This window comes from Bufo bufo, chromosome 4 (genome assembly GCF_905171765.1).
Source record: "Bufo bufo chromosome 4, aBufBuf1.1, whole genome shotgun sequence".
In the NCBI taxonomy this organism is placed as follows: domain Eukaryota; kingdom Metazoa; phylum Chordata; class Amphibia; order Anura; family Bufonidae; genus Bufo; species Bufo bufo.
The window spans coordinates 585,506,660-585,534,598 of record NC_053392.1 but is presented as its reverse complement, the minus strand read 5'-3'; the positions used below and the strand labels follow the sequence as shown (position 1 = coordinate 585,534,598).

The 27,939-nt window shown below is 43.8% G+C and overlaps 1 protein-coding gene across 2 annotated transcripts in view; it reads left to right on the top strand.

Annotated features, from left to right (window-relative positions):
• The window catches only part of PTPN14 (protein tyrosine phosphatase non-receptor type 14), a 105,619-nt gene that overhangs the window by 53,614 nt on the left and 24,066 nt on the right, over positions 1 to 27,939 (top strand). For both annotated transcript variants that reach the window (XM_040430424.1, XM_040430425.1), the window contains 9 exons: positions 6,343 to 6,440; positions 9,376 to 9,443; positions 14,152 to 14,222; positions 15,257 to 15,344; positions 20,040 to 20,128; positions 22,148 to 22,235; positions 23,630 to 23,712; positions 24,998 to 25,055; positions 26,707 to 26,773. In XM_040430424.1, the coding sequence (XP_040286358.1) occupies positions 6,343 to 6,440; positions 9,376 to 9,443; positions 14,152 to 14,222; positions 15,257 to 15,344; positions 20,040 to 20,128; positions 22,148 to 22,235; positions 23,630 to 23,712; positions 24,998 to 25,055; positions 26,707 to 26,773 (710 nt within the window). The remainder of the gene's footprint in view (positions 1 to 6,342; positions 6,441 to 9,375; positions 9,444 to 14,151; positions 14,223 to 15,256; positions 15,345 to 20,039; positions 20,129 to 22,147; positions 22,236 to 23,629; positions 23,713 to 24,997; positions 25,056 to 26,706; positions 26,774 to 27,939) is intronic.

The window sequence follows — 27,939 nt, the reverse complement described above, 5'->3', positions numbered from 1 at the left end:
TTCAGCCCTGAACCTAAGATAAGCCTCCAGGGCTGTCCAGTTACAATGCCTGTTAGGGCATACCTGTGTCATTGTGATGAGATCTTATGTGATGGATCTGAAGACCAGCCTAGCCCCGAATGCCTGGTGGCCAGTGTCCTGTAACGTTATCGGTCTCCTCACTGAATCTGGACCTGCCGAGCTCCTGAACTGTGAAATAGATCATTTAGCCGGTCACGTCCTGCCTACCTCCCTCCTGGTGCCAGCATTCTTGGTAGCTCCCACAGAAATTGTGCAAAGCGTGCCAGCCTGTATCAGATTCCATGGATGTTTGTAGCAGTTGTGCCGGTACGGTGATTAAATACAGCAATTATCGCATTACCTGGGCCTTCTGCTGACCATCCACGTTACAGTAAAGACCAGGTCCACCTATAAACACCCTTTTACTGTTTCATATAGAAGTGACCTACACTTGACCTGCACTGATCCTGAGTTACATCTTGCATTATACTTCAGAGCTGCACTCACTATTCTGCTGATGAAGTCACTATGTATATACATTACATTTCGTAACCTGTACTGATCCTGACTATTCTGCTGGTGGAGTCAACAGGACAAGAATGTAGCTCAGGATCAGTACAGGATAAGTAATGTATGTACACAGTGACTCCACAAGCGGAATAGTGAGTACAGCTCTGGAGTATAATACAGGATGTAACTCAGGATCAGTACAGGATAAGTAATGTTTGTACACAGTGACTCCTCAAGCGGAATAGTGAGTACAGCTCTGGGGTATAATAGAGGATGTAACTCAGGATCAGTACAGGATAAGTAATGTATGTACACAGTGACTCCACCAGCAGAATAGTGAGTGCAGCTCTGGAGTATAATACAGGATGTAACTCAGGATCAGTACAGGATAAGTAATGTATGTACACAGTGACTCCACCAGCAGAATAGTGAGTGCAGCTCTGGGTTATAATACAGGATGTAACGCAGGAGCAGTACAGGATAATGTAATGTAATGTACATGCAGCCAGCCAGTAGCGCAGGGGCAACACGTGAGGTGCACGGTGGACCGATGAGGGGCCAAATTGAAACACACAGTTCATCGGTTTACTCACGGTTAGCAGAAAGCCTCCCTGGGCTGGCAGCACAGTGTTGAGGTGGACAGCACGAAATCCTCCGGGGCACGCTCTGTGTAGGGAAGCATCAGCCAAGATGGTGGTTGAGGTGCCCTTGATGTTAGGGGTGCTTAGGGTGCTTGTTGCGGCTGAGTCCCTTGATGGTCTTTGTCGTGACGCCAGTACCGTTAATGGTGGTACAACCATTAGTAGTAATAATGAGGTAGACAGTGGTAAGATGCAACTTTTACTGTTGATGACTTTGGTTGCAGCAGTACAAATATGCAGTCTCTAGATGGTACAGAGTTAATTCTGCAAATCCACTGTTTTTAGGCTTTTCAAGTTTGACTTGGAGCAGCGGGTTAGGTGTACCTTGTTCCTATTGATGTGCTGGATACTATTCCTTGTCCTTTCCCTACAAGCTGAACATTTGGACAGGAAAACTCATCTGTCTCTCAGAAGTTTGGTGTGGCTGCCAGAAGCTATAAATCCTCCACCATGCGCAAAGGTGTCTGTGGCCCTCAATAATGGCTCTTATCACCGATGATTCCTTAGGAAGCTTTGTTTCTTTTCCAGGGAGGCAAACTCTTCTCCTACTGGTCAGGGATGCAAGTCTATAGTCCGGCACAGAAGGAAAACGCTCTTCTGCGCCTCACATCTTAGTACTACCTCCTAGCGAAGTTGGCTCCACTCACTAATCTTTGTCATGGAGTCTTCACTCTACATTCTCTCCCACTAATCTAATCTGACCTCCTCAAATCTGCTCTAGACTCTTGACTACATTTTTAATCACTCATCCGATCTCTGGTCTCAACTGACTAACTAGGCCTGACCTAGGTATATATATAAGACCTAAGCTATATCCCCATCTAGTGGTGGGATGTATAAATTACACCTAATCTGCCTGGTAACAGGGATTTTGCAGATACATTAGTACAAAGTACCACAATACAATTGTTAAGATAAAAAGTGCTTTTAAGCAGTGCCCACACACACCTAGTGGGACGCTGCATACACAGTGACTCCACCAGCAGAATAGTGAGTACAGCTCTGGAGTATAACACAGGCTCAGTACAAGATAAGTGATGTAATGAATTTACCAGTCAGCTTCTTATGTAGATCAGTTAACTGGAAATATTCTGTATACAGGCATTTAGAGGGTAAACTCTGATCCCATGGCGGTTGCACTGCATGCCTTAGTCTTCTTTATTACAGTGTTTTCTATATTAATGAAGCGACAGATTTTCCCTTAAATATGTTATATTCCCAAAATAGAAATCACATGAAAGTTTCTGAAGATTTTGTCCTTGTTCTTATAAAAAGCTCCCCGTCTCGTCTAAAGAGAGTAACACACAAGATGTTCTTCTGTTCAGAGCCGTCCTTGCTGCAGTCCCTGAGTACACGAAGCGGGCACGGCCACTGTGGAGGACTGCTGTTACGTGGATAACCAGGATGTTTAATGGCGCACCACATTGGTTCAGCTCCCCAGTCCCCAAAAAAGGGTTGATTGCTCCGTTACTTCATCTGCACGGTGCCCTGGTTCTCATACCTTCTTGGCTAACAAATTGGAATAGTTCTATAGTATAAATGCAGGGATCTCAAGTCTCCCGGACGTTCAGGGAGTCTCCCGCTATTAGATAGCGGCTCCCTGACGCCCGCATGTGAAACAATATATCCCGGAAAGGTTTCTCGCAGTAAACCTTTCCGGCAACCTGTAGCAGTGTCCCCTTCTCGGCGCGTGCGCACAGTGCAAGAAGAAGCCGATACCAGCAGTCCGCAACGGCGCATCAGGCTGAGCCTGTGCTCACGCGCGGGATCTCAAAGCGGGAGGAGGGGGAGGGAGAGGCGGCACTGAGGAGTAGAAGGCGGCGCTGGGCACGAACGGCGATGCGTGCGGCCGTGCACCATGCATCCACAGACCTCCCCTGCTTGGGCACCTTAATTCAATGATTGACAGGTTAGTAAAACCAGTTTTTCCGCAGAATAAAGCCACAAATAGCTTTTATAAGGCCACCTTAGAAATCAGAATGCTACCTGGACATGAGCAGATGTTCAGCTCACAGGGCTTATAGGTGGTGACAGAATCCCTTTAATCATATACATAAATAGGATAATTTGGGGCAGAGTTATGAGCCCAGTCCTCCACACCATAGAGCAAAGTGTGCAGATACTGCATATGTCTGGAAAATGTAATAAAAAGTTTGTGAAAAAAAAAAAAAAAAAAGAAAACCTCCCTGAAATGAGTTTTTGCAGGTTGGGATGTCTGTAAATGCCAAAGGACATAAAGGGTATATCCAGGTGTGAATGCATAGGGACACTTCAGTCAGAAAGGGTTACTTTTTTTTTTTTTATCAATATTCATAAAAAAAAAAGTTTTACAAACTTTTGGCTTTACAGTACTATGGCATTGAATATTACATACAAAATCTCGTCTTCCTATAGCAGTCGGCAGAAAGGATAAGACCTCCTCTATAGATGGCTAATCCATGGTCAGTTCATTGCTGTTGTGAGGGGAATATGTTATCCTAGGACTAATCCTCATTATAATAGTAGGTGTAGAATTGGGATCACAGTAGGAAGGCTTTATTGTTCCCTTGATAGGCCTAGATTAAGATGCCTGCAGAACAGCATTGCATTGATCAGTGTAATGTTTGATGCTCTAATTGAGTCACTACAAGGGTGGTCCAGGTATAGAAAAACATGGCTGCTTTGTTCCAGAAACCGCGCCCCACCTCTATACAGCTTGTGGGTGATATTGCAGCTCCACCCCATTCACTGCAATGGAGTTTGGCTACAGTATCAAACCCAACCCATGGACAGGTGCAAGGCTGTTTTAGAAGATAGCAGCCATGTGTTTTTTTTTTTTTTGTTTCTTAAAGGGGTTATCTAGGTATTTATATTAATGACCTATGCTATTCAGGAATTTATATTGATGACGCTCCATTGAGCGCCGGGGTGGCGGGTGTTGGACCCCCGCCGATGTGATAATGATGACCTATCCTGAAGATAGGTCATCATCATCAGTTCCTGGATAACTCCTTTAAACTCGTACTCCTTTAAAATGCTGAGTGGTGCTACCTATCGATAATGCGTAGACTTCATTTCCATCTACATTGGAGCAGAGCCTCCATCACATTCCATCAAAAATGACTGACGCCACGACAGAAGCCCGATGGGCCCCATTATGGTAAGCTGGCCCGCCGGGTGCCATTGATATCTGTCTGTCTTGCCTTCTATTTTTCTATTCCTGTGATGGAATTGAAACACGTTATTCCCAGCACAGATGTGAATGAAGCTGTGCATGTTTTAATTTCTTCATTGTTGGCAGCTTGCCATAAGCACTTAAAGCGGTATTCCGGTTTTTATATACAATTTTCTAATATACAATTGCATGCATACCTACCTTTATAGCAGGCAGTTGACCCTTTATGCAGTAGAATGGTATAGCCCATGTATCAGTCCTGTGTAATGCATCCATGGCCCTCCTAAAACATGGCATCAGTCATGTGACACACCCCGACATTCAGTAAGCAGCAGTGTTACATGACCTACATGTGCTGGGTCGGCACACAGGACACACTCATGTGATAAGTCAATAGTACTAGTGGTGGGAATTCTAGTAACTACATCATTGTGTGCCTGTCTAGTGATTTGTAAAATGGCTGCCTGTCTCGAAGTGATGTTGTCATGTTGTTAGTATAAGGCCTCATGCACACGGCCGTTGTTTTGGTCCGCATCCGAGCCGCAGTTTTGGTGGCTCTGATGCGGACCCATTCACTTCAATGGGGCCGCAAAAGATGCAGACAGCACACCGCGTGCTGTCCCCATCCGTTGCTCCATTCCGTGGCCCCGCTAAAAAAATATAACCTGTCCTATTCTTGTCGGACAAGAATAGGCAGTTATACTAAAGGCTGTCCGTGCCGTTCCGCAAATTGCGGAACGCACACGGACGCCATCCGTGTTTTGCGGATTTGCGGACCGCAAAACACACAACGGTCGTGTGCATGAGGCCTTATTTCATGTAAAATCATGGTCTGCCCTCCATATACCACTATTCACCTGTTAGATACCGGGGCAGTAACTGAAAGCCAAGGCCCCGTGATCCTTTTGAGGGTCACATGACTGCTCACATGGCCGACGCCATGTTTAGTCCTATCCAGTTCTTCTACAGATGCATTTTACAGGACTAAAATGGGCTGTACCATTCTTCTTTCTTTAGGGAGAGGAAAATGCACGGATATAATAAGAGTCTGCCAGCAAAATTTTAAATAGATGTAAATTAGAAAATGATTCGACATCCTATTCTCTATACAAATAAATGTAATGATTAAAGCCTGAATACGTCTTTAACCATGATGTGTGACTACACCTTAGCTGCATTGGCTATAGGGGTTCTACGGTAGTCTGCAGTTCACGTCAGAGACTCGGTGGGTGCACTGCCCCTCCTTTCTTTACACTGCCACTCTGCTTCTTCAGATTAACTGCTGTGTATAAGGCACACGCTGGAGAGCTGAGTTTTTTTTTTTGTTTGTTTTTTTTTTTTAAGGACAGAGGGTGAAATTTGTGGCAGAAAATTTTTAAATCTGTATTTTTTTTTATTTATTTTTTTACTTCTACCGTAAAATACTGTGGATTTGCAGGAAATCCGCCATGTGTGGCTGCACCCCTACAGCAAGTGTAGGCCAATTTATAAATTACAAGTAATTTTAAAAGAACACTATACAAAACTGATGCCTTGTATCCTGTATTCCTAATGCAAATGCTGAGGGGCAGAGCATGACAGGAGGATCAAAGGACACCTTCCCGAGGCATAACGTAGTCACAGAGATTTCTGAAACCGTCTTGGTTGCCCATAGAAGCCAATCACAGCACAGGTCTCATTTCCTACAGCGCTCTTGATAAATGCTGTGTGATTGGTTGCTGTAAGCAACGAAGAACTTCTCCTTTGTCGTGATTGGTTTATATCCTGGTTTCTTCAGCAATGCTTTTAGAGCAAGAGGGATCTTAAGAATTATGTGAGGGGTCAGTCTGTTGTAAGATGGGCATTCCAGTCACCGCTGCTGTAAGCAGAGCCATGTGTGCGCAAATGGTGGTCACCTGGACGGAAAGTTAAGCCGTTGCCAGGCAACATAATTTCCTAAAGAAAGAAAAACTGCTAGAGTTTTAGAAGTACGCTAGCTCCAGAATTGTTGACCTCTTTTTAATTATAACCTTTTGATCGCATGACTTTTGTTTTTAGATACCAGTATTACCTCCAGTTGAGGAAAGATGTGATTGATGGGCGTTTGCGCTGTACTGTCGATCAGTACATACGACTAGCTGCTCTAGCTGTGCAAGGTAAGTCTCTTCCCAGTCGGTAATAGTTTTTGGGGTCTTTTTGGTTCATTCTGTATAAGGCTCTGTTCACACCTTGATTGGTGAATACATTCGATGTATGGGCCAGAAACGCTCCCAAGACAGTAATGCACTAGTCGTAAAGTGTATTGGTTTTACCCAGTGAGTTCCTTTTTAAAGGAGCACTCCAGGATTTTTATTTTATTTGCCTATATAGTCCAGGATAGGCCATATAGAATAAGATCAAGGCTCTTGTCTATGCCTTGTGTATAGAAGTTTTATTTCAGGTGTAATATGTGGGCTGTCAGCCATCTTGACTTCTTCTCCCCTTTTGATATGGTTTTTCCTAATGAATCCTACATTTCCCATCATGCTTTGGTTTGCAGAGATAGAGGGGACAAGTCTCACAATGTCCTGTGTAATAGCAGCCAAAACAGATCAGTGTCAAATAACTGCTGTCCCCTCACACTGTAGGGTCTCCATGTTCTTCTATGTGACACCGCTTGAGCCTCTCTCCCCTGTCACCTTTCTCTCTTCCTTGTCAGCTCTTACACGCAGGAGTCCTGGATACCAGTGTCGAATGTAAATGCCATAACGACTTTATGACATTACAGGGTCACGTGACTTGCTAGTCACGTGGCTTTGAAGCAGACGCAGGGTGTACCAGCAGGGTAATATCTACATCCCATGTGCTTGCTATTAAGGATTAGTAATATAATATAAAATTAATGACTAACTCTAATGATGGTGCTTGCGGTGAGCTGCATGGTTACTGTTGGACTTGGTTTCCAATGTCACGTGACCCTGTGAAGTCACAAGTTCCTTAGGACGCGTGGCATTTAGACACTGTCCAGTGTGAAGCTCTTTTTCATAGAACTACACTGGAGAGTCAGCACACACAGATAGTACAGGCAGGCAGTGCGAGTCAGGAAGTTTATATAACTGCAGCTAATCACTGTATAGATTCACCTACTATATATCTGTACTCTTGCTTCTTTAAATGGGGGAGACATCATACCTTCAGCAGACTACAGAGGAACATGGAGAGTGGGGAGGGGCCTGAGAGCTGCTAGGAGGGATTTGATTGGTGATGATGTCATCCTGTAGTTCACATAGACTGCTGTCTGACCACTGCTGTCTACACATTAGAGCAAGCTCTGGGCTGGTGGTCAGACTTGTGGTCACATGACCAGGTTTCCATAATGAAAAAGATCAGAATGTATGGATGCAACTGGGTTAGGGTGAAAAAAAAAAAAAGAATGACACTGCTACAATATTGATGGTGAGTTAGTAATATATGAGAAATAAAAAAAACTGCTTTATGAACTGTGTGTATTGAACTATATTCTGGATGGAGCCAGATGATATTTCATCCTAATAGCTGAAAAATATTCCTTTTTTTTTTTTTTTTTTTTTTTTAAATCAGATCATTTTTATTAAACATTTTACAGTGGAAATACACGTTTTTTCACAATACATACAAGGATGACATAGAGACATATTGTCCATAGGACTAATAACAAAAAGGACACCAAACTATGTGTATTAATCCAGTTCCAATCCAACCTCCCCACCCCCCCCCCATCCCATCCCACCCTAACCTACAAAATACTAAGGCACATTGTTAAACCTTTCTATTCAGACGACGAAACGACAGCCATGGATCCCACAATTTTTCAAATTTCGCTGGGCATCCACGCTTCTGGTACACCATCCGTTCATAACTCAGCATTGTGTCAACCGCACTTAGGAATTCGCCTAGGGTTGGCGGAGCTGTCTGTATCCAATGTAGGGCTATTAACTTCCTAGCGACATATAACATTCTCCCTATAGCTATTTTATGCACCTGCCCAGTGGCCAATTCAGAGACATATCCTAACACACACACTTTCGGATCAGAGGGTACTCGTACCTTGTAAACGTCCTGTGTTGTCTGACGTACCAACTCCCAGTATCTCCCTAACCTCTCGCACGTCCACATCATATGCAACAAATCTGCAGACACCACAGAGCATCTTGGACGCTCATCCGTAGGTCTGAACCCTATACGGAACAAAAAAAACAGTGTTTTGTAGACCCTATGGACAATAAACAGCTGCGAGAGTTTACGTCCTTCACTCAAGGAAGAGAGAGGTATCGCCTCCAGTATGTCAGACCATTGGTCATCAGTTAATTCGCCAACATCTTTCTCCCATTTACTTTTAGCTGTAAGCGGATGCGACCTTAGAAACTTATCAAGCAGCAGCTTGTATATACAGGAAATCATACCTCTCCTCGCCCCCCTGGACAGAATCTGGTGCAATGCAGCATCTCTCCCAGCCACCATAGTCGTACCTTTAAATGTGGAGTTGTAAGCATGTCTCACCTGAAGGTACTTATAAAAGTGAGTTCTAGGCAGATCATACTTCTCTTGAAATCTGGCAAATGACATGAACTTCTTTTCCTCCAAAAGATGCCCCAACCTCAGAATACCCTTCCTTTTCCATGCCCCAAACTCAGACAGGGAGAGGAATTCCGGCAGCACAGGATTGCCCCACAGTGGAGTATATTCCGTATTGCCGAAAACCCCCCTCAGGAGCTTGACCTTATTCCATACGGACTGCATCAAGTGAAAAATAATCCTTTTAATAAAGAAAATAAAAAAGCAAAAAAATCTATATATATTTTTATGGGGAAGCTGGGTCAAATACCTGCCTGTAACCCAGCTTTCTAAGAGTCCTTAATAGGGGGAGCTGCAGAGTAATTGGATGGGGGTTGCTAGACAGGAAGTCTGCTGTGTGTTGCACAAATGTGTCCCCAGGTTAACGTGTTGATCACAAACAGATATGAGCCTTGGTTTTGCCCCCCTGTTATTTGGATCATATTGTATGTACTCGCTGTGGCTTTACATTTGCAAATAGTTTGCGGTTTGTCATCATGAACTTGTTTTGTCTTGCAGTGGAATTTAAGGATTATACTACATTTGAGACACATGACTTCCACGGCGAGTACATGCTGTTTCCTGCGGTACGTTTCCATGCAGTGTATACGGTATTTTCGCTCAATGATTCTATGTATGGGGTGATAATTTTTTCTTATTTTTTCTTATGAATTGCTGCGTATCATATTACAGTAAAACTCATGGACCACTCATGAAGCATCCGATATTCTGAACTACTGGAAGCTCAGATACTTGAGAAACATAGAAAATCTACATACGTACTCCAGCACCACCGATGAGGCTGTAGACCCTATGTTCTGGAGCTGTATAGATCTCAAGATGCAGTGTGGGGAGTGACAGAACAGTTTCCGATAGGCCTACATGCATACTGCTATGGTTGCTAAAGACCTACCACCCCTGCTGACCATAGTGACGGGCTGAAAATTTCTCGCTAATCCAGCAGGGGACTATTTTTGCTGCATGCCAGTCTAGTGGACCAAAGTCAACGTGGACCTTTAAAGGGGTTACCCACAAAATGATAATTACCTATCCTCCGCATATGTCATTATTATCACATAGGCGGGGGTCTGAGTCCCGACACCCCCGCCGATCAGCTGTTTTAGGGAGCCGCTGTGCTCACCGCAGCTCTGGTGAGCGCAGTGGGCTAACGGCAGCTCACCAAGTACAGCACTGTGCATTGTTTAGTGGCTATGCTTGGTATTGCAGCTCAGCACCATTCACTTCAACTAGGCCATGTGGCCGATGTACGGTCATCACATGGCCTAGGAAGAGACCCCTGCGCTCACAGAGAGTCAGACCCCTGCCAATCTGATATTTATGAACTATCCTGAGGATAGGTCATCGATATTATTTCCAGGAGGGCCCCATTTAAGTTTAAAGAAATTACGGCATGGTGTCACCATATGATCATTGATGGTCTGGTGCCAGGTCCTCCACCAGTCCTTAGAAGAGGAGCTACAGGACTTGCTTAAGGCTAAATTCAAATTGTGGATCTGGGAAAATACGGATGTGGTCTGTGTGGATCCCGCACTTTTTGCTGGCCCCGTTGTAAAAATGCCTATTCATGTCCGCAAAACGGACTAGAATAGGTCATGTTCTATCATTTGTGGCACTGCTGCACGGATGCAGAAAACACATGGATTTTTTTGTGGTCCCATAGAAATGAATGGGTCGGTGAGCCATCTGCAAAAAAATGCGTATCGGACACGGACCAAAAATATGGTCGTGTGAATGTAGTCTAATGGGTTAGTTTTCATAACGGACAAAATGAACATGATGCAGGAGGACCCCTGATCTGTACCCCATGAGTTGGAGGAAGAAGAACCATCCACCTGGCAGAGTCCAGCTGTCCATGGATGGTCATTCACCTGAACATTGTCGTATAATACTACATGTCCCTTGCAGCGTCCATGACTGGAAATATCTGTCTTAGGGTCCATTCACACGTCCGCAAGTGTTTTGTGGTCTGCAAAGTGCGGATCCGCAAAACACGGACACCGGCCATGTGCGTTCCGCATTTTGCGGACCACGCATGGCAGACACTATGATAGAAATGCCTATTCTTGTCCGTGGCTGTGGACAAGAATAGGACATGCTCTATCTCTTTTTTTTTTTTTTTGCAGGGCCACAGAACGGTGTGCTGTCCGAATCTTTTGCCGCCCTATTGAAATGTATGGATCCGCACCCGTTTTGCAAAATTGCGGAGCGGATGTGGACCCATTTATGCAGACATGTGAATAGACCCTAAACAAGACTTTCCTTTGGAAAGTCCGCTCTGCTGGGTGTGTTGGGAGTCCGCGACCATCAGCCCGAAACGGTTCGTCTCTGGTGTCATAAAGCTGTGTAGCAGTTGCCTGCACAACCAGTGGATGGAAGCGCACCCCCAACATGCATGTTACAAAAAAATAGAAAGAATAATTATATGACTATTTATAAGACATTTTTCATATTGTGAAAGACTGAGGCTGTACTTAACATGAAACCTTTGAAGGTGAGGGGGGGTGCAGAAGAATGTGAAACGTGTTGTAACAATTGGTGCATAATCTGCCCGTGCGTACCAGATCCTGACACCTCCACAGGCAGATAAGGTCAGGTTTATGCTGCTGCCATATGTGCAATCCAAACAAGATGTTTATCTCGGGTAAGTTATAATACTCATAGATGATGTCAACGCTCCCGAGATCCTTCTATGGAGAATCACCTACAGAGCAGGAACAGCTGTAGTCTTTAAGGGATTAACCACTAGTCTTCTAGACTCCATAACTTCTGAACCAACATTTTATGGCATCTAAAATCTAGAAAATGAAGCAACTTTGCAAATGGACTTGGTTACAAATGTCTTATAGCTTTCTGCATACAGCTCCTATGCCCATGTGTCTCCATGGTTACAGACTACAAACACCTTTGTGTGTAGTCTGCTCCTGCAGTCATGTGTTACGCCACTCTTGATCAGTTAATGAAAGTAGAAGAAGGAAGTAAATTGGAGGAGAGCAAGGCCAACCATACTCTTAAGATCTCTCTTCAGGAGAATCCAGGCAGATTTTTTTTAAGGGTCAGTACAGGATAAGTAATGTATGTACACAGTGACTCCACAAGCAGAATAGTGAGTGCAGCTCTGGGGTATAATAGAGGATGTAACTTAGGATCAGTACAGGATAAGTAATGTAATGTGTGTACACAGTTATTCCACCAGCAGAATAGTGAGTGCAGCTCTGGAGTATAATACAGGATGTAACTCAGGATCAGTATAGGATAAGTAATGTATGTACTCAGTGACTCTACCAGCGGAATAGTGAGTGCAGCTCTGGGGTATAACACAGGATGTAACTTAGGATCAGTACAGGATAAGTAATGTTTGTATTCACTGACAGTACCAGCAGAATAGTGAGTGCAGCTCTGGAGTATAATACAGGATGTAGCTCAGGATTAGTACAGGATAAGTAATGTCATTTATGTACACAGTGACTCCACCAGCAGAATAGTGAGTGCAGCTCTGGAGTATAATACAGGATGTAACTCGAGATCATACTCAATTACTCGTGACATTAGTCGGTCACATGGTTTGGTTTGGATACATTACTTTGCTGACTTTTTTTTTTTTTCTTTGACAAGTTGCATTCTGTATGTCGCAGCTGTACAGACTTGTATCCGTCTGCTTATCTCTGGATACCTCTCCCTCGTACATACTTCTGTGACAGAAGAAACAAATAGTGTGTGCAGGGCCTCAGGGGAAGGACTGGAGAGCTCTGCTGAGCACAATACCCATTGCCCGGGGCCTTGTTTTTCTCTATAGCCTTCTGTCACACTGTGGTCTTGTCGTGTTGCATTCCTTGTGTGTTTTATTGCTTAATCTGTCAGCCATACTTGGCAAAACTTCAGAGACCTATTCAGGGCTATTGAAGCGGAGGTGTGCTCCTTGGTTGGGACAGAGAGCGAGGCTAAAGTGATGCAGACGGCCTTCAAGCCAAGGTTGACCTGTGTGGGTTGATCAGAATGGACGTCATAGAGCTCTGTATTATCATCCGTTACCCATTTATTTAACACCTTCATATTCACAGTACGTTGATATATATGGCCTTCTTTTACAGCAGAGGAACCTATTGGACCACCTCAGGCTCAAGGCCCTGGTACAACCAAAACCTATGCACCCCTATAGTCCTCTGACACAATTGCATTTATTTAGGTTGAATTTCATATTTATCAAGACTCTATGAAGTATCACTGTGCAAATTATTTACCAAAAATACCAGCATCCAGAGTCCAATGTTATCAGTCGATATGATGATGATGATGGTGGTAAGAAGTCCTCAATATTTTTAAGGACTTTCAAGGCGCCAGGAGCCAGTGGAGATCATGCCATGGGCCGTTTGGCTCTCTAAAGACCCAGTCATGACATAAATCGAGAGCAACCAAAATATTTAGGCATCGGTAGCTTGCAGGTGCTTTGGCTCCGTGGCTCCTGGAATTTGTCAGGCGTGGCACAATTTTTAGTTGTGGCGCTAAATCTCCTGGCAAGAAGCCCAGTTCTTCTTAGAAAGATGGCATTTCTTAGTCACAGCATCTTAGGACCTAGCTGTTTTAAGATGATGCTAGGTTCCAGCACTATCCTATGTTAACTTGTTGACAGACACTAACTTGGGGATATTTTGCCAAAAATCACTTCGTCATAGACAACTACTGCCGTTTGATGCAATCCATAGACAAAATGACTGACCCGGATCAGATCGGTGGGAGTCCGACTCCTGCCTTCCCCACTAATCGACTGATTGAAGCGGCCATAGCGCAGCAGTGAGCGCTGCATCCTTATCATTTCAGCACAGCGCCATACATTTTGTAGTGGCTGTGCCTGGTATTGCAGCTGAGTCCCATTTACTTGGACGGGACTGAGCTGCAGTACCAGGCAGGGCCACTTCCAAACTCACAGCGCTCTGTCTAGTATGCAGCATTTTCAATCAGCTAATTGGTTGGGTGATATGAAAACCTAATAATAATAATAATAATAATAAAATAAAAAAAATAATGTAAAAATTTACCCCATAAACAGCGCCATTGTTTGCTAAGAGCAATATGTGGTATTGCAGTTGAGCCTCATTCAAGTGATTGGAAGTGAACTGTAGTACCAGACATAGCCCATGGGCAAGGGTGGCGCTGTTTTTGGGGAAATAAAGATTTATACCGTATGTATAATGGTGGTATTGTCCTACATAATACATCTCTGTGTAATAGTACGATTATCTGTTTGGATCATGGTCTATGTTTTTTTTTTTTTTTTAGGCCTGGACCCAAGACAAAGCTCTGCTGGAAGATTTACTTCACCAAGTGGCCTTGAAACATAAAGCTCTTAGGTGAGACCTCGTGCTTGTCAATTTATCATTTTTATTCCCATCACATGGGTTTCGGAATTTGTGAAATGTCTTATTTAGATCCTAATCTACGTAATCTAAATTTAAAGACCACGGGGCACATTTATTAAGACCGGCGTTTTAGATGCCAGTCTCAATAGCCCCTATACCTGGCGGGGGATCCGCCGGAGTTATAAAGAGGTGCAGGTCACCACATAACTTCGGGGGATCCTCCGCCGCTTCTAAATGTAAGTCGGCTTTCGTGCTGTCTTACATTTAGACCTTTTTCTACTCCTAAAACAGGCGGAGAAAATGGTAACGGAGACGGACCTGCCGGCCCACCCCTTCCTCGCCCCCCTTTTTTTTAGACCTGGCGTGAGCGGGAAGAAGTCGCAGATTGCGGCGCAAAGGTTCTGCGCCAGAAATACGCCTAATTTAGGTGTATTTCTTTTCGATAAATGACCCCCTTAAGATAGATAAAAGTACCTCAGATAAATGTCAGCCAAAATCTGCATCAGCTGACCAATGCGGGAGGTTCTGGTAAAGAAGGATCAGACATGTCGGGTTACAGCATGCCTGATCCTTTGTTCCTGTTTAAAGATAAGCTGCTGTCAGAGTGATCTGACAGCATTTTATTCCCATTGTAAAATGGCTATATTTGGCAAAGATGGAAGGAATACCGCTGGCCGTGGCCATCTTTAGCCTCTTCTAAGCTCTCCTCTCACGTTCTATTCACCCCCTGCAGGTTCAGTGTCTGTACAGAACATCACGAATTATAGTGTGCTCGATGTAAGGAAAGTTACATCTCCCAGAATGCAGTGCAGCAGGGACCATTGCATTAAATGTCAGTTTAGTGCTGTCTTTTCCCCAAATCTGAGTTATAGGGTATGTGGGTATATATGGACTAAAATCTACAGCCATATTCTATAGGGGAAGGGTTCCTCGTCTCCAGATATTATGTAGCCTGCTGGCAGGAGAATATAATGATAATGTGACTGTGATTAAATGGCCGACGCGTTTTGTACTGAACGTTGCAGTGGGATGCCTCCGGAAGAAGCTGAAATTCTCTACATAAAAGAAGTGGAACATTTGGATGGCTACGGACAGGAGTGTTTCCATGTAAAGGTATTTATACTGGAAAAAAATATGAAGCATGTGTGACTCTATGCTGCCACCTATCAGTCATTGGTTGTATTGCATGCCATACAAATTTTTAGAAAGTTTGTCCGTCACAATGGATCTAAACAGATGATTTCACTACCATCGACAAATAGTATTGTAGTTATTTACTGTCTGATTGTGGCCACTGAGATATTGGCATGTGTTCGAACAACTTCATTGCAGGAAGAAATTTCTGAAACAAATTCTGGAAATGTTCTATTCCTGAAAGATCAGCGAACCTTTTTTGGGTTATTAGTGGGCACAATTGCTACCTGCTCACTAATTGATGAGCAGCCCTTGACACAGAAAGCTTAAAGCGTGCCTGAGTTTTCAAAAAAGTTTGTTTGATGGCTGTGCAAAGAAGCTGTACAGTCATAACTGTGAAGGAGCACTTATGTTTGACCTTCCCTATTGGTTTTTCAGCCATATTATTCCTTGCTTCAGCTGCACAGCTAGATGCATTTCATTCAGAAGCCAGGGGCCTCTCTCTTCTGTGGAATCTGCCGGCTCTGTACTGCTGTGACGTCCTTTCCCTTATTTCCCACAATGTTGTTTTTTTTTTTTTTTTTTTTTAGCTCTGGAGATCACAGAACAGATAAGGAGGGGGAAATCACAGAAAGGCAGGAGGCTCCTGTGATCTTAAGAAGCAGTGTAGAAGCAGTTCAGCTAGATCTGACATGCCCCCATTTCCTGTAAGCTTCCTTCTAGGTCTCTGTTACTAGGGACTGATCTTGCCCGACAACAGACAGTGGACTGCAACTTAGGTGGAAGTGAGACCCTTAGTGGCCATGACTTTGCAGTTTTTTTTCAGGTGCATGCAGGCAGATTTTTTAAATTAAGTGATTTAGAAATGTGCTAATTACACCATTCTCTTTTAAATGAGATGAAATTGTGTGAAAGCACAGTGACTCTTTAACCACCTCCGGACCGCTGTACGCACAGACGCGTCCTGGAGGTGGTTGATTCATTCCGCCTGGACGCATATACGCGTCATCTCGCGAGACGCGAGATTTCCTGTGAACGCGCGCACACAGGCGCGCGCGCTCACAGGAACGGAAGGTAAGAGAGTTGATCTCCAGCCTGCCAGCGGCGATCGTTCGCTGGCAGGCTGGAGATGTGATTTTTTTAACCCCTAACAGGTATATTAGACGCTGTTTTGATAACAGCGTCTAATATACCTGCTACCTGGTCCTCTGGTGGTCCCCTTTGTTTGGATCGACCACCAGAGGACACAGGTAGCTCAGTAAAGTAGCACCAAGCACCACTACACCCCCCCCCCGTCACTTATTAACCCCTTATTAGCCCCTGATCACCCCTGATCACCCCATATAGACTCCCTGATCACCCCCCTGTCATTGATTACCCCCCTGTAAAGCTCCATTCAGATGTCCGCATGATTTTTACGGATGCACTGATAGATGGATCGGATCCGCAAAACGCATCCGGACGTCTGAATGAAGCCTTACAGGGGCATGATCAATGACTGTGGTGATCACCCCATATAGACTCCCTGATCACCCCCCTGTCATTGATTACCCCCCTGTCATTGATCACACCCCTGTCATTGATCACCCCTCTGTAAGGCTCCATTCAGACATTTTTTTGGCCCAAGTTAGCGGAATTATTTTTTTTTTTTCTTACAAAGTCTCATATTCCACTAACTTGTGTCAAAAAATAAAATCTCACATGAACTCACCATACCCCTCACGGAATCCAAATGCGTAAAATTTTTTAGACATTTATATTCCAGACTTCTTCTCACGCTTTAGGGCCCCTAGAATGCCAGGGCAGTATAAATACCCCACATGTGACCCCATTTCGGAAAGAAGACACCCCCAGGTATTCCGTGAGGGGCATATTGAGTCCATGAAAGATTGAAATTTTTGTCCCAAGTTAGCGGAACGGGAGACTTTGTGAGAAAAAAATATCAATTTCCGCTAACTTGTGCCAAAAAAAAAAAAATTCTATGAACTCGCCATGCCCCTCATTGAATACCTTGGGGTGTCTTCTTTCCAAAATGGGGTCACATGTGGGGTATTTATACTGCCCTGGCATTCTAGGGGCCCCAAAGCGTGAGAAGAAGTCTGGTATCCAAATGTCTAAAAATGCCCTCCTAAAAGGAATTTGGGCACCTTTGCGCATCTAGGCTGCAAAAAAGTGTCACACATCTGGTATCGCCGTACTCAGGAGAAGTTGGGGAATGTGTTTTGGGGTGTCATTTTACATATACCCATGCTGGGTGAGAGAAATATCTTGGTCAAATGCCAACTTTGTATAAAAAAATGGGAAAAGTTGTCTTTTGTCAAGATATTTCTCTCACCCAGCAAGGGTATATGTAAAATGACACCCCAAAACACATTCCCCAACTTCTCCTGAATACGGCGATACCAGATGTGTGACACTTTTTTGCAGCCTAGGTGGGCAAAGGGGCCCATATTCCAAAGAGCACCTTTAGGATTTCACAGGTCATTTACCTACTTACCACACATTAGGGCCCCTGGAAAATGCCAGGGCAGTATAACTACCCCACAAGTGACCCCATTTTGGAAAGAAGACACCCCAAGGTATTCCGTGAGGGGCATGGCGAGTTCCTAGAATTTTTTATTTTTTGTCACAAGTTAGTGGAAAATGCTGATTTTTTTTTTTTTTTTTTTCATACAAAGTCTCATATTCCACTAACTTGTGACAAAAAATAAAAACTTCCATGAACTCACTATGCCCATCAGCGAATACCTTGGGGTCTCTTCTTTCCAAAATGGGGTCACTTGTGGGGTAGTTATACTGCCCTGGCATTCTAGGGGCCCAAATGTGTGGTAAGGAGTTTGAAATCAAATTCTGTAAAAAATGACCTGTGAAATCCGAAAGGTGCTCTTTGGAATATGGGCCCCTTTGCCCACCTAGGCTGCAAAAAAGTGTCACACATCTGGTATCTCCGTACTCAGGAGAAGTTGGGGAATGTGTTTTGGGGTGTCATTTTACATATACCCATGCTGGGTGAGAGAAATATCTTGGCAAAAGACAACTTTTCCCATTTTTTTATGCAAAGTTGGCATTTGACCAAGATATTTATCTCACCCAGCATGGGTATATATAAAATGACACCCCAAAACACATTCCCCACCTTCTCCTGAGTACGGAGATACCAGATGTGTGACACTTTTTGCAGCCTAGGTGGGCAAAGGGGCCCATATTCCAAAGAGCACCTTTCGGATTTCACAGGTCATTTTTTACAGAATTTGATTTCAAACTCCTTACCACACATTTGGGCCCCTAGAATGCCAGGGCAGTATAACCACCCCACAAGTGACCCCATTTTGGAAAGAAGAGACCACAAGGTATTTCGTGATGGGCATAGTGAGTTCATAGAAGTTTTTATTTTTTGTCACAAGTTAGTGGAATATGAGACTTTGTAAGAAAAAAAAAAAAAAAAAAAAAAATCATCATTTTCCGCTAACTTGTGACAAAAAATAAAAAGTTCTATGAACTCACTATGCCCATCAGCGAATACCTTAGGGTGTGTACTTTCCGAAATGGGGTCATTTGTGGGGTGTTTGTACTGTCTGGGCATTGTAGAACCTCAGGAAACATGACAGGTGCTCAGAAAGTCAGAGCTGCTTCAAAAAGCGGAAATTCACATTTTTGTACCATAGTTTGTAAACGCTATAACTTTTACCCAAACCATTTTTTTTTTTTACCCAAACATTTTTTCTTTATCAAAGACATGTAGAACAATAAATTTAGAGCAAAATTTATATATGGATGTCGTTTTTTTTGCAAAATTTTACAACTGAAAGTGAAAAATGTAATTTTTTTGCAAAAAAATCGTTAAATTTCGATTAATAACAAAAAAAGTAAAAATGTCAGCAGCAATGAAATACCACCAAATGAAAGCTCTATTAGTGAGAAGAAAAGGAGGTAAAATTCATTTGGGTGGTAAGTTGCATGACCGAGCAATAAATGGTGAAAGTAGTGTAGGTCAGAAGTGTAAAAAGTGGCCTGGTCTTTCAGGGTGTTTAAGCACTGGGGGCTGAGGTGGTTAAACTCTACCTCCTGTACCCTTTCAGTCCTGTCCGGTCTGACGTCGGGCAGGGAAAGATGCAGGGTTCATGCTGGCTGGTATAGTTACTAAGGCAATCGTACGATGCCCGGAGAGTCTTCAAAATTTATGACCAAATTAGCTTGGAGGATTGTTCAGGAAAAGAGAGAGAGAGTGATCTGGAGACTGAGCTGTCGCTCTGCCAGTCTGATGAATTCACCACAGACTGGCATTCTGCAGCTGCTATGTATTGTGAAACGTAGAAGCTGCAGTAGCTAACCAAAGCAAAATTGGTAATAAAAACCTATTAAAAATACTTTTGTTTAGCCCCAAATAAATCCAAATCAATAAAAAAACATGGCCCCAAAAGTCTCCAGAGCCTTTAAACATTGCAATAGTTGCATCATGCTGCGGCAAACCCTGTCAAACCATACTCCATTATCCTGTTTCAGCCATGATCCACCAATTTCTGTATACTCACAGGGCTATCGAGTGGCACGTGGGAGGCATCCAGCGTTTCACTGTTTGAGAAGCACTGCACTACGAATGGGGCACACACGATAAGGATGCGTTTTAACTGATCCACTATGTGATTTTACATGTACCCTATTTTGGGCTTGTAGGACAGTCATGGCAATGACATCAACCTCTGGATTTTCTTTGTGGGGATTTTTGCCGGAGACAGTTTTGGAAAAGCAACCACATCGTACAGGTAAGCATACTGTGCGAAATCAAGGCTGTGTTCGCATCGCGATATGGGAACGCATTAGGATCATTCGCTGGGAAAAGTGAACTTAACCATAGAGTGTCCGATGCAGCCCTTTTGATCTCAGCTGGGGTGTTATGCCTTTTTCACTGTAGCAGAGGACCACCACCACGAAATAAGCATCTACCTCATGGTACATGCTTTGTGGCGTATGGGTGATATATGCCATTGTAGAGCTATGCAATGCAGTGGTATATGTCAGTGTTAAAGGGGTTTACCAGTCCGTTTTATCTTACCAGCTGGTCCGACACCCCATATCCCTGTTGATCAGCTGTTTTGCAGTAGCTTCGATGTTGGAACTACACACATTGTGCAGTGGACGGAGCGGTTATTGCACGGCTGCTTTCATTGAAATGAATGGTAGCATTTCCGCAACATAATGAGCTCTGACCACTACCCAATGTATGGAGCTGGTGCCTACTTTCTGCACCGGAGCGACTGCAGAACAGCTGATCAGCGGGGTGTCACCCCCCCCCCCCCCCCCGACCATCCGATACTGATGGCTTATCCCGAGAAAAAGCACTGGACGATCCCTAAAAGGACTTTGACAACCCCTTCGCATCTGAGAAAACTTCCAATGTGGTGTGATCAGAGTGGAATAGATAGTGAGTCTTACAAAGTGTCAACAAATAAAGTTTTTTGATTTCTGAATGGCCGCTGCAGCAGAAATATAAGGGTATAAAGCCAGCACAGATCAAGATGCCAATCCGCTGCAAAATCTGCACGTTACCTGTGCCTTTTTGCTGCAGATTCGTGTACATTTCACCCCTATACATTGAAATCTGCAGTGAAGATTTGTGCCATTTCCGCAACATATTGAGCATGCTAAAAAACCTGAGATTCCATAGCTTGCTCATTTTACTGCTACGTATGCATGGCGTTTTCGAAGCCACATCCACATGGATTGTACTATTGCTTGCTGTGGATTTGCGGTGCAGCACCCATGTCTGAACTCATCCTTAATTAAATGGATTGGGCAAGAATGTTTTTTTTTTTTTTTTTTGCAAATAGATAAGTACGCTTCCCTTTACAGGTCCGGCCAAGTGGGTGGCTTCCCAAACCCTCTCCTTCTCATTGTTGTACAACCCCTTTAAATCAGGGATGCTCAACCTGCGGCAAAACTACAACTCCGAGCAGCTGTGGGCTGTGCAGGCATGCTGTGAGTTGTAGTTTTGCAACAGCTGGAGGGCCGCAGGTTGAGCTTTCCTGCTTTAAATGATAACTATTCAAACGGCGCCGCTGATCTCTGGCTTAGAGGAGGACAGTCCTAATATAAGGTGCCGAAGATAATCCATAACTATAATATTAATAATAAGTCATTAACAAGGAAATCCTTACCCACTCCCAGCGCTCGCATAAACCCTACAAGCTGTTCATGTTTCTGTATTTCTGATGGGTAGAGTGTACATCGGGGGGCCCTTGTATATCGTACCCCGTCCCTTTTATATGGCCCCATTGTTCCTTGTAGACTCCTAAGACCTGTATCATTTCCAGTATTCCGCCTCATTGCCACCACATTCACTGAATCCATTTCCCGGCGGCGTCTGATGGATCTGTCCCATGTACCGAGCGACCATGTAAAGTAATATCAGCAATTATTATGCAGATGGACTATGTAATAAGTTCCCAGGGAGCGATCTCCCGGCATATTGAGTGTGTAGGAGAAAAGTGGACCCTGACCAGTCCTTTATCTGCCTACAGCCGAGAACATGGCTATTTTTTTTTTTTTTCACTTAATCTTCCCACTAGCAAGTGGATGAATAGAGCACTTCTATGTCCTGACATGGTCGGCTAGAGATATGTTTCAGCCACGGAGAGATGAATAGCTCTTGAAAGCATCCTAATGGTAATCTGTCCCGCGAGCCCTGCCAAGCTGGAGGCTGGACGGGCAGAGATATCGCTGGCGTGCCTGTGGAATGTCGGAATGTGAATCTTGGCAGAGCTAACCTGAGATCTTGTCTCCAGGTGGAATGACATTGGGAATATCACACACAACAAGTCTGCAATTGTACTGGAGCTGAACAGAAAGGAAGAGAGCATCTTTTTTCACACGGTAAGTGAGTAATCTCACCCAACACCCTCACATTCCTGCAAACCCTGTAAAGTGTGGGATTGTCACACGGTTCTGCAGTTTACAAAATATATATTGAATATACAGTACATACATACAGTAGCCTGCATTAGACTGCAGAGCTGCGCTCCCTGTTCTGCTGGTGGGGTCACTGTGTACATACATTACTTATCCTGTACTGATCCTGAGTTACAACCTGTATTATACTCCAGAGCTGCACTCACTGTTCTGCTGGTGGAGTCACTGTGTACATACATTACATTACTTATCCTGTACTGATCCTGAGTAACATCCTGTATTATACTCCAGAGCTGCACTCACTGTTCTGCTGGTGGAGTCACTGTGTACATACATTACATTACTTATCCTGTACTGATCCTGAGTAACATCCTGTATTATACTCCAGAGCTGCACTCACTGTTCTGCTGGTGGAGTCACTGTGTACATACATTACATTACTTATCCTGTACTGATCCTGAGTAACATCCTGTATTATACTCCAGAGCTGCACTCACTGTTCTGCTGGTGGAGTCACTGTGTACATACATTACATTACTTATCCTGTACTGATCCTGAGTTACAACCTGTATTATACTGCAGAGCTGCACTCACTATTCTGCTGTTAAATTCACTTAAATCCCACGCTAATACTTAAAGGGGTATTCTTATCTTATAAAGTGAGAATATGCCATCATGTTGGGATCAGTCGGGGTCCATGCTGTGGAACCCCCACGAATATAAACATGTTTTCCCAGTGCAGAGGAGTGCAGCACCGCTCCATTCATTTGGGGGTCACATAAGTTTCGTAGGTGCACACCGGTCTTTGTGGACTACCCCTAATCAGATATCCATGAAATGGGACCCTCTATCATCAAAGAGGTCACCTCTTCCGACAATAGTTATATTCCACATGACATAACAATTCTGAATCATCTTTGCTTAGAACTCTGCAATCAACCATTCCTCTGTTATACCTCTTGGAAATGTATGAATAAACTGTCAACTGGGTGTTATCTTTCCGCTCGCCAGTGGGGTGTGTCCCTACGTAGACCGCATTGATTGGGACGTACCAGACTGGGGAAGGACACGCCCATTGAGTAGGGGGAATGATCACACTCTGATGTCCTTTTATTTATAGATTTTCAGGAGGACTAACAGAGGAATCCATAATGCAGAGATCTAAACAAAAGGAATTTCCAGAATAGTTATTTCACAGGAATACAAGTACTTGTCAGGGGAGGTGACTGGGCCTCATTAAAGAGGACTGTTCAGTGTCCATGCAGAGTGTAATGTAATAGGGTGTCACCGCGTCCCCTCCGCTTCTATATAAACACTGCAGACGTGATGACATCGCTCTGTTTATTGCTTTTCAACAGGATGACATCGAGAACAGCAAATATATTTCCCGGCTCTTCGCCGCTCGGATGAAATTCTACAAAGACCATAAAATCTGCACAGAGTGAGTGATCCGTAGATGCCAGCGGGCGATATCCTGAGGTTTATAATGGATGTTGTGTATTGTGTGTGAGCCCGTGCATCGCCAGACCAGACTTCCCATCACTGGAGATATACGCCCCAAACCCAACCTGGGCAGCCCAAATTTTCCGAGACTATCTCTGAAAATTAGGGAAGCCCCTGGACATTCAGGACTGTTGGCAACTGTGCCAGACTGGTTTTCCATGGGTCCATCAGAGGAGATGGTTCTGAGATCTGCCCTCCATCTATACGGAATACGTCCACCGTTAATCACATTGTAATCTCTGTACACATATCGTCGATAAGCTCTAATAGGTCATTCGTGATCATCCCGTCAGAAATAGATCCTAGTGCAGAGCGACCGGCTCCAAGATCAACTCCATATGCGGTTGTCTTCTGCTGGACCCTATAGCGTTAGCGACTGGGCCCTCGAGTGGGCTAGTCTGACCCAGTGATCTGCAACCTGTGGGTTATAGCATCCAGGATTATGTATGAAACGATTAAAGGGATTACCTAAACCTTTAGGTTAACTATTAAAACCTATTCTACACATAAAGCAAATAATATTTGTAATTTCCTTTTTTTCATTTTTTTTTTACTAATGTGCTTTAGAATCCGTAGTGTCGTACAGCACTGTGAATGGATGGGGGTATGGATTCCTCCGCGTTTGCATTGAGCGCTTTACAAGCTGAGGCATCGTTACTGCTGCCTGTACTAGCGCTGCTCTCCTAAAGCCTGGCATGGATGGCACAGGCAGAGGAGCGATGTGCTCCTGCCCTCCATAGCACATCGCTCCTGTGCCCGCTCTGCTAAAGCCCGACATAGCCCATCTATACCAGGCTTTAGGAGAGCAGCAATGCTCCGGCCTGTACGGCGCTCAGTGTGGTGGCAGAGGAATCCATATTCCCATACATAGCACTGTACGAGAGAACGGATTCTAAAGCGCAATAGACACATCAACTTCAGGCTACTATATTGATAGTAAAAGTAAAAAAAAAAAATGAAAGTATATTACAAATATTGTTTCCTTCATATGTAGAATAGGTTTTAATATAATTTATCCAAAGTTTTAGGTACCCTTTAAGATGTCCTTTTAGTTATGGACCCCATTGTATGGGTGTAAGGCAGCCTAGGCCCGTTTTCTGAGCAGGATCACCCCGGCCAGTATACAGTATGCCATGCCCATCAAACAGCTCCTCGTATCTCAGCTTCCTGATGGTAATAATATATTTGTTAATTGTAACCTATCATTTACTTCTGATTAACAGAATACACAATACGCCACCCACCGTCCGGCGACATTCAACTTGGGGAAGATCCTCCATGGTAGGTGTCTTTTTAAAGGAGCACTCCAACCTAGATATCAAATAAGATCAAAGAGGATGGGTCAGCTCTTCTGACACGTCTGATAGAAACATAGAATGTGTCAGCAGATTGGCCCATCCAGTCTGCCCAATATACTAAATACTATGGATAGCCCCATGCCCTATCTTTTATGAAGGATGGCCTTATGCCTATCCCATGCATGCTTAAACTCCTCCACTGTATTTGCAGCTACCACTTCTGCAGGAAGGCTATTCCATGCATCCACTACTCTCTCAGTAAAGTAATACTTTCTGATATTACTTTTAAACCTTAAATATTTTCACTGACTGAGCTAATTTCTCTTCTGCCTGTGCTTTAGAAGCTTTTATAACTTATTTGGCCTCTCTCTGCCTAATCTTATAAATTTGCCTGTCATCCTCTTCTTTTTTTATTTTTTTATTACTAAATGCTATCTTTTTGTTTTTAATGATTTTGGCCACTTCTGCTGAGTACCACAGTCGTCTCTTCCTTTTTTTGCTTTTACTGACAAGCCTAATGCAATTATCTGTTGCCTTCAATAGTGCCACTTTTAAGTAGTCCCATTTCTCCTGGACTCCATTGAAACAGTTTCAATCTGATAGGGACTCGTATACCACTAATCTAATTTTAGAAAAGTCAGTTTTTCTAAAATCTAAAACTTTTGTTTTTGTGTGGTGTGACTCAGTCACTGTACTTATAGTAAACCACACTGACTGGTGATCACTAGATCCCAAGCTTTCCCCTACAGTAATATCAGATACCAAATTCCCATTTGTGAATACTAAATCTAAAATGGCATGTTACCTTATGATTATCAAGCTGCAAGGTAACCCAAACTGACTCTAAATTGGTCTCGCTAACTTGTATTAAATTAGATTTTATGCTATCGTTCACATACAGGGCCACCCCTCCCCCTTTCTTGCCTTCTCTGTCTTTCCTATATAGAGAGAACCCTGGTATTGTTATATCCCAGTCATTACTCCCATTGAACCATGTCTCAGTAACAGCCACTAAATCTATATATTCAGATGCTATTATAGACTCAAGTTTATAGATCTTATTCCCTAAACTGCGATGATTTGTAGACAAGTCTCTGAGCTTGTCATTTCTTAACCTATGTGCTACTGGCATCTTCTGGCATTGTTCCGGGGGGCAGTCGGACTGCTGGATTATCAGTCCGACTGCCCCCCGGAACAATGCCAGAAGATGCCACCAGCACATAGATTAAGAAATGATACAGACAATACTTATGTTCCTCAGTTATGGAGCATCTTTTCTTATAATGTTGCTGGTCTTGTTATTCTTTCTAGAAATGTATGAATACATTGACAATTGGGGGTTACCATTTCCCAATGTCAAAAGGGTGTGTTCTTACACACTTTGAATCTATCGGCACTGATTGGACAGTGTGAACATAAGGAGGGATGCACTCCCAACTGGTAACAGCCAGGTCTCAAATTTTTTCCTAAAAAATTTCTAGGTGGAATAACAGGAAAGGTACAACACAAAGATCTGTGCAAAGCTGCCTGTTGAAAGTTCTTGAGATGAAAGTTGTTGTACAGACTATGAACTAGCAAAATATGGAATTTTAAACTGATTAAATGTTTTTCCTACCTTTTTCCCACATGACCAGTCAAGGCCACCGTCATCTGTATTAGCCCCGAGGCATATGCAGGGTAACGATGCTTTCATATCCGAAGGTAGGTCCAGTCTGACCCGTGTCAAAATTTATTTCTTGAATTTACAACACCGTCCATATCTACATTTTGACATTTTAAGGGTCCATTCACACGTCCGTAAAATGAGTCCGGATCCATTCCGCAACGTTACAGAACGAATCCGGACCCATTCATTCTCTATGGGGCCGGAAGAGATGCGGACAGCACACAGTGTGCTATCCGCATCAGTGTGCTATCCGATCTTCCGGTCCGCGGCTCCCGAAAAAAATAGAACATGTTCTATTCTATTCTTGTCCGGGGGGGTGCCGGCCGGGTGTATTGCTGACCACAATACACTACGGATGTGTGAATGGACCCTAAAGGGCATCTGTCAGCAGATTTGTACCTATGACACTGGCTGACCTGTTACATGTGCACTGGGGAGCTGAAGGCATCTGTGTTGGTTTTAATATATGCAAATTAGTCTCTAGGAGCAACTGGGGCGTTGCCGTTACACCTAGAGGCTCTGCTCTCTCTGCAACTGCTGCGCCCTCTCCACTTTGACAGGACCAGGTATGATGATGTTTTTGCTGGCTGGTTCTGTCAGTCAAAGTGCAGAGGACAGGGCAGTTGCAGAGAGAGCAGAGTCTCTAGGTGTAGCGGCAACGCCCCCGTTGCTCCTAGAGGCTCATTCGCATATATTAAAACAATTTTTCTCAGCAATGCGGGCATATATGAACATGGGACCAACACAGATGCCTTCACCTGCCAAGCGCACCTGTAACAGGTCGGCCAGTGTCATAGGTACAAATCTGCTGACAGATGCCCTTTAAAAGGGAGTTCTCATCTAGAAAGCCTTGTGCCTAATGATAGAGCTTCAACAATGATGCTCCGATATCAAATGGCCTTGCAATGGCTTTAAATGGGTTGTCACATCCGGACAACCCCATTCCATATGTCCTTTTAAGGCACATGGGTGTCATAAAGGGTGGTGCTCAGGACCCCTATGTATGAGACAGGGCCAAGACTCTATGCATAGAGAAGCTTCTGGAATTACATGAAGAACTCATTTTCCCTAAAGTGTCCCTCTTACCAAAAACTGCTGACTTTTCAGGGTTAGACATCCAGAGCTGCCCACCTCTAGAGCACCTTCCAGAAGAGCAACCTCTTTCATGTTCCCCTTCATAATGAAAATCATAGTTTTTGAA